The 7,615-nt window shown below is 40.4% G+C and overlaps 1 protein-coding gene across 3 annotated transcripts; it reads left to right on the plus strand.

Moving 5' to 3' along the window:
* The first annotated feature begins 81 nt into the window (after positions 1 to 81).
* LOC119483392 (tubulin alpha chain) lies at positions 82 to 4,597 on the plus strand. Of its 3 annotated transcripts, none has more exons than XR_005205663.1 (5): positions 82 to 238; positions 2,703 to 2,925; positions 3,102 to 3,250; positions 3,352 to 4,411; positions 4,468 to 4,597. XR_005205663.1 is itself a non-coding variant. In XM_037761477.1 (5 exons), exons 1-4 carry the CDS (start codon positions 236 to 238, stop codon positions 4,327 to 4,329), a joined length of 1,353 nt encoding a protein of 450 aa, XP_037617405.1. In that variant the 5' UTR covers positions 82 to 235; the 3' UTR covers positions 4,330 to 4,338; positions 4,389 to 4,597. The 3 variants fall into 3 exon arrangements, 2 of the variants coding, with proteins under 2 accessions (XP_037617405.1, XP_037617404.1); XM_037761477.1 differs by having other exon boundaries at positions 3,352 to 4,338; positions 4,389 to 4,597; XM_037761476.1 differs by having other exon boundaries at positions 3,352 to 4,597.
* The last annotated feature ends 3,018 nt before the right edge of the window (positions 4,598 to 7,615 follow it).

Genomic DNA, 7,615 nt, shown 5'->3' on the forward strand with positions numbered 1-7,615 from the left:
TTAAAATTTCTTTCAGATGACGCAGCTTAACTGTAGGAAAGGGAATATTTCGTGCTCTGCCTGAATGCAGCATCCTCCCAACGTCTGCTCCCGCCCAGAGGAAATTCAAACCGCCGCTTTGGCCCCGCCTCCTTGAGAAGGTATAAATAGCAGCAGCTCTCGCCCGCTCGTCACTACTGCCTTCAACTACCGATTCTTTAACGTCGGACAGAAGGAAGAAAAAAACAACAACAAAATGGTGAGTAGCTATAAAATGTCTCACCATAAATCCGTGTGATTAGGTTAAATGGACGTACAGTTGATTGTTCTCGGTTAATATATGTCGTGTTTGTGTAAACTGTAACCGTATGTGACGAGGATGGAGGCCGAACTGAAGCTAATCCATTAAAATGACGACATTTAGCCGTTGGACTGAAACGGTCGACCGTTTGAATTACTAAATACTTCATTTAGATAGTTAGAGCAGAAAAACGGTGTTTCTATTCGATCTATTGTCGTGTAACGTTAACAGACTGAAGGCTGTGCTCCATAGCGACTTTTTTTTATGCTAATGGCGCCATCAGATAACGCCCTGTCCGTGAACGCAACACAAAGACATCTGTCTTTGTAGCAGTGAGGCTGGAGGCTCCTGTCACTGAACGCAACACAAAGATAACTGTCCGTGAATGCAACACAAAGATCAGAAAACGCCCTGTCCGTGAATGCAACACAAAGACACCTGTCTTTGTAGCAGTGAGGCTGGAGGCTCCTGTCCGTGAACGCAACACAAAGACATCTGTCTTTGTAGCAGTGAGGCTGGAGGCTCCTGTCACTGAACGCAACACAAAGATAACTGCCCGTGAATGCAACACAAAGATTAGATAACGCCCTGTCCGTGAACGCAACACAAAGACACCTGTCTTTAAAGCAGTGAGGCTGGAGGCTCCTGTCACTGAACGCAACACAAAGATAACTGTCCGTGAACGCAACACAAAGACATCTGTCTTTGTAGCAGTGAGGCTGGAGGCTCCTGTCACTGAACGCAACACAAAGATAACTGTCCGTGAATGCAACACAAAGATTAGATAACGCCCTGTCCGTGAACGCAACACAAAGACACCTGTCTTTGTAGCAGTGAGGCTGGAGGCTCCTGTCACTGAACGCAACACAAAGATAACTGTCCGTGAATGCAACACAAAGATCAGAAAACGCCCTGTCCGTGAATGCAACACAAAGACACCTGTCTTTGTAGCAGTGAGGCTGGAGGCTCCTGTCCGTGAACGCAACACAAAGACATCTGTCTTTGTAGCAGTGAGGCTGGAGGCTCCTGTCACTGAACGCAACACAAAGATAACTGCCCGTGAATGCAACACAAAGATTAGATAACGCCCTGTCCGTGAACGCAACACAAAGACACCTGTCTTTAAAGCAGTGAGGCTGGAGGCTCCTGTCACTGAACGCAACACAAAGATAACTGTCCGTGAACGCAACACAAAGACATCTGTCTTTGTAGCAGTGAGGCTGGAGGCTCCTGTCACTGAACGCAACACAAAGATAACTGTCCGTGAATGCAACACAAAGATTAGATAACGCCCTGTCCGTGAACGCAACACAAAGACACCTGTCTTTGTAGCAGTGAGGCTGGAGGCTCCTGTCACTGAACGCAACACAAAGATAACTGTCCGTGAATGCAACACAAAGATCAGAAAACGCCCTGTCCGTGAACGCAACACAAAGATAACTGTCTTTGTAGCAGTGTGGCTGGAAGCTCATGTCCCTGAACGCAACACAAAGATAACTCCGTGAACGCAACACAAAGATCAGATAACGCCCTGTCCGTGAACGCAACACAGAGATAACTGTCTTTGTAGCAGTGAGGAGGAGCTGGAGGATGCCTGGTGGGATTTGAGGATGGAGGGATTCTCTTTGTGCTCTCTTCCCTTCTGGGTGGTGGTTTTCTGCTCTCTGCTGCTCAGTCTCAGTTTGGGAGGGGCAGGAAAGCAGAATTAACCCTCCACGGGTCTGCAGTAACCGGCCATGTGACTCTGCAGACATGGTTGAGGCCTAAAACCCAGACATAAAATAATTGGGTTGGCACTGGATTTATAGGACAATATTGAGATTTAGCAGCTTAGATTTGGCTCTCCAGTATATCGGCCTTTTTTTTTTTGCCCCCCTTCTCTTTTATAGGCTCATATATAAATCAAACCTTTTTTTAAATATGGAACCATACACTATTATCTGCATAAATATTCATGTGTTGATTAATTTCTTGATCAATAGTGTTTACAAAAATGGCATCTGTGGAGTTGACTAAAAAGGGAATTTAGATCAGATATTCCTTTATTGGTCCCGAAGTGGGGAAATTTGCAGTGTACAGCAGGAAAGGGGATAGTGCAAAAAACAATAAGCATCAGCTAACACAGTAAAAAAGAGCTAAACAAAGTGTAACAAAATATGAACCATTTAAATAGGAAGTATAAAAATAGGAGCAGTGTATACAGTATTGACAATAAACAGACTAAGTGGAAAATGATATTGCACAGTGAGAATGAATGAATGAAATTCCACCTGAAAATATCAGGTTATTGTCACTTTTTTGATTTGTAAGTGGTCTACTGAGAGCAGTGCTGGTTGTGGTTCCTGTTATATAAATCCAACATGCCAGTTTACCTCTTTTTATGACTAACTGATGGCTGATTTCTTGTCTCTTTTCTCTGCAGCGTGAGTGTATTTCTATGCATGTCGGCCAGGCCGGAACCCAGATGGGCAATGCGTGCTGGGAGCTCTACTGCCTGGAGCACGGCATCCAGCCGGACGGTCAGATGCCCAGCGACAAGACCATCGGAGGAGGAGACGACTCCTTCAACACCTTCTTCAGTGAGACTGGAGCTGGCAAACATGTTCCCAGAGCTGTCTTTGTGGACTTGGAGCCAACAGTAATAGGTAAGATTATCAAAGAGGGAACTACTGCATTCATTAGATGTTTAATTCAAACTGGTGCATATTACAGGCAGTTTCTTACATATTGTGACTTTATGTACTGAAACCATGCCAAAAGTTGTTGGCACTTGGTGTGAAACGGAGCATCACTGTAAGCCAGTATTCTCTTTGCTCCTCAGATGAAGTCCGTACAGGAACCTACCGCCAGCTCTTCCACCCAGAGCAGCTGATCACCGGCAAGGAGGACGCAGCCAACAACTACGCCCGCGGTCACTACACAGTCGGCAAGGAGATCATTGACCTGGTTCTGGACAGGACTCGCAAACTGGTGAGTTTTAATTCTCAAAACATGTTGCAAGTGTATCATTTTTAATTGAACAACGTTATTGATCCATGATGGCATTTTAAACACTTACTCTTGATTTTCAGGCTGACCAGTGCACAGGACTCCAAGGTTTCCTGATCTTCCACTCCTTCGGAGGAGGAACCGGCTCTGGCTTCACCTCTCTGCTGATGGAGCGTCTCTCCGTCGACTACGGCAAAAAGTCCAAACTGGAGTTTGCGGTTTATCCAGCCCCCCAGGTGTCCACAGCTGTAGTGGAGCCTTACAACTCCATCCTGACCACCCACACCACCCTGGAGCACTCTGACTGCGCTTTCATGGTAGACAACGAGGCCATCTATGACATCTGCCGCAGGAACCTGGACATCGAGCGTCCCTCCTACACCAACCTCAACAGGCTGATTGGACAGATCGTCTCCTCCATCACCGCCTCCCTGCGCTTCGACGGAGCCTTGAACGTGGACCTGACGGAGTTCCAGACCAACCTGGTGCCCTACCCTCGTATCCACTTCCCTCTGGCCACCTACGCCCCAGTTATCTCAGCAGAGAAGGCCTATCACGAGCAGTTAACGGTGGCTGACATCACCAACGCCTGCTTCGAGCCAGCCAATCAGATGGTGAAATGCGACCCTCGTCACGGCAAGTACATGGCCTGCTGCCTCCTGTACCGTGGCGACGTGGTGCCCAAAGATGTCAACTCTGCCATCGCCACCATCAAAACCAAGCGCACCATCCAGTTTGTGGACTGGTGTCCCACAGGCTTCAAGGTGGGCATCAACTACCAGCCTCCCACTGTGGTTCCTGGAGGAGACCTGGCCAAGGTGCAGAGGGCCGTGTGCATGCTGAGCAACACCACCGCCATCGCCGAGGCCTGGGCTCGCCTCGACCACAAGTTTGACCTGATGTACGCCAAGAGGGCCTTCGTCCACTGGTACGTCGGAGAGGGGATGGAGGAGGGAGAGTTCTCAGAGGCCAGAGAGGACATGGCGGCCCTGGAGAAGGATTACGAAGAAGTCGGCACTGACAGCGTCGGGGAGGAGGATGAAGAAGGCGAGGAGTACTAGATCACTGGACTCATTCCTTAAATTCTGCACATTCCAGTGAGCTACAGGAGTGTCCTGCCTCGTTTATTTTAAGTTCTTGCAAATTGAAGTTCGTTCTTGCAAATTGAAGTTCTTGCAAATATAAGTTTGTTCTTGCAAATTGAAGTTCTTGCAAATATGTTTGTTCTTGCAAATTGAAGTTCGTTCTTGCAAATTGAAGTTCGTTCTTGCAAATTGAAGTTCTTGCAAATATAAGTCCTTGCAAATAAAGAAACCAACATGAACCTAATCTAACTTTTGTCCTCTGTTTATTTCAAAGAGCTGATTTTCATTATGAATGTTTGACTTTTTTAAATCTTATTTTTGGTCTAAAATTGTTACCTTTGTTTCCCAGAGTCACAGGTCAAATCTTAAAATCTCAATTTGAGCTTGAACCAGAATTATTTTTGAAACTTTTGATGTCGACTGATTAAATTCTTCTGTCTTTGATATATTAAATGTTGACCAGCACAACTGTGGTGTTTTAAGATATATTAGTTTTGTCTGACCAATAATGCAAAACATAATATATTCAGTTTACTATAAGGTCAAGAGAACCAGTAAATATTCCAATTAAGAGGTTGGAAGAAGTGACATTTTTATACTGGCTTTATATAAAATCTTAACTGGACAGCTGTAACATTTTTGTCTAAAGTAACTCAGGCTTTGTCATGTAGACTGTAATTCAAAATGGACTCCTGGTTCTTTGTGTCTGCAGCGTGTGGATTACATGTTCTGCAGTGTGAGCAGTCGGTAAATCCAACACAATGAAACCACTGATGCTGAGAGACGCTCACATGACCTCACTAACTGCTCCGGAAGCAGATTACACTTCCATTATGTATGGGGGGTTAATTGATAAAAGTCTTAATCTCTGCTGAGTGATAATTTTTTTTTAGTGTGAGCTAATGTCTAATTCTGGAGCAGCAGCAGGTCATGATGTTTTTTCGGAGTAAACCCACTACTGAAAAGGGACAAAAGCTCATGGGTTTTCTGTGGGGATGTTTGAAAAGAAGCTCCAATACGTTTTTTCTTACTTTTTGGCACAAATCAAAGACTCATCGGACAGCCATTTTTTGTCTCATTTTCTTTTTTCTCATAAAATTATGACTTTATTCTTGTAAATTACGACTATATCCTCATTAAATTATTACTTTATTCTTGTAATATTACGACTTTTTTTCCCCTAAAGTTGCGTCTTTATTCTCGTAATATTACAACTTTTTTTCTCCTAAAGTTATGACTTTATTCTCGTAATATTAAGACTTTTCTCCTAAAGTTATGACTTTATTCTCGTAATATTAAGACTTTTGCTCTCCTAAAGTTATGACTTTATTCTTGTAAATTACGACTTTTTCCTCATTAAATTATTACTTTATTCTTGTAATATTCCGACTTTTTTTCTCGTAAAGTTATGACTATTCTCATATTATTACGACTTTTTTTCTCCTAAAGTTATGACTTTATTCTCGTAATATTACGATATTTTTTATCTTAAAGTTATGACTTTATTCTCGTAATATTACGACTTTTTTATCGTAAAGTTATGACTTTATTCTCGTAATATTACGACTTTTTTTCTCCTAAAGTTATGACTTTATTCTCGTAATATTACGACTTTTTTTCTCCTGAAGTTATGACTTTATTCTCGTAATGTTACAACTTTTTTTTTTTCGTAAAGTTATGACTTTATTCTCGTAATGTTACTACTTTATTCTCGTAATATTACGACTTTTTTATCGTAAAGTTATGACTTTATTCTTGTAATACTATGACTTTTTTTCTTCTAAAGTTATGACTTTATTCTCGTAACATTACGAATTTTTCTCGTAATATTCTGACTTTATTCTGTAAATCTCAGATGTTTTTTCCCTCAATGTGGCCCTAATACTGCTTCGTACATTGTCTCTTTGTCCCTCACTGCATTAGACTTATATACTATATACTTAGACTATAAACTGTGTTACCTTCATCACAATGCTCAAATGTTTTGCAGCTCCAGACAGATTTGTTTTAATTATTTTTGCCTAAAATGGCTCTTTTGATAGTAAAGGTTGCTGACCCCTGCTTTAGAGGTATGTATATCTGTACAGATGATTTATAAGTGTCACAGTACTCCAGAGAGTGATAGTGACATTAATAAATAATATTCTGACTGATGTTGAGAATACACGTGTTTTGTAATTTAATAGTAATATTGGGGGAGTTTAAGTTAAGGTAAGTGATATGTTAAGAGTAAGGGACTTAATTTAAAAAAATAAAAATGTAACTGTGTGATCGTTTGTTCCTAGTTGGTGTTGTTCTGGGGAACTGTTAGAGTGTGACACAGACCACAGTGATGCTACCTAGAGCTGAGTTAATGTGAGGACTTTCTGATTGAATAAAGTCACAGGTAAGTAAGTAAACACTGTTGGTAGACTTTTACACGATGTTTGTTGTCAACAGATGGTTTAATGTATTATGTAATATATTTCTTAGGTTATTAAGTTGCATATATTTGTAAATTGGTGTCAAGACATCAGAAAAATATGGTTTAATGTGTTGTTATTTTCTTCATCTCATATTTTTATATCTGGTATGTTTTTTGTACTTTGTACTTTGCACTATTAACTTTTTTACTAACATGTTTTGCACTATGGAACTGTGATGCTGGAAACTCGAATTTCCCTCTGGATCAATAAAGTTACTATCTATCTGTTTCTTAGGTTATTAAGTTACATATATTTGTAAATTGGTGTCAAGTCATCAGAAAAAGATGTTTGTTTTTTTAAATAATATTTTTATTGAATTTTACATATAGACATATACATATATACACATACAGACAGACTAACAATATTAATAATTAAATTATACAATGAAATGTTTAGTCAGAATTTCAAAGAAAGAGAGACATGACATTTCATGTATTTCACATATCTAACAAAGAAAACAAATAAAATAAAAGGTAAGACAAAATAAATAAATACCTCAAAGAAGAAGAACAAAAAAAGGAAAAGATGGTTTAATGTATTATGTAATATATTTTTTAGGTTATTAAGTTACATATATTTGTAAATTGGTGCCAACATATCAGAAAAAAGGTGGTTTAATTTAAAATATTTCAAAGGTTATTAAGTTACATATATTTGTGAGTTGGTGTCAACCAACAGCCCTAATGATGCAGCCCTAATATCAGTATTAAAAATTAAATCATGCATTTAATTTCTTGCTGCAGTATGGTTTGTCGAAAAAGAATGATAAAAAGTCATAGTATAGTATGTCGAAA

Source organism: Sebastes umbrosus, chromosome 24 (assembly GCF_015220745.1).
Source record: "Sebastes umbrosus isolate fSebUmb1 chromosome 24, fSebUmb1.pri, whole genome shotgun sequence".
Classification (NCBI taxonomy): domain Eukaryota; kingdom Metazoa; phylum Chordata; class Actinopteri; order Perciformes; family Sebastidae; genus Sebastes; species Sebastes umbrosus.

Coding starts and splice junctions, on each gene's coding strand:
- LOC119483392 (XM_037761476.1), top strand. Junction 2,926..3,101: donor CTTGGAGCCAACAGTAATAG/GTAAGATTATCA, acceptor TTTGCTCCTCAG/ATGAAGTCCGTACAGGAACC. Junction 3,251..3,351: donor TGGACAGGACTCGCAAACTG/GTGAGTTTTAAT, acceptor CTTGATTTTCAG/GCTGACCAGTGCACAGGACT.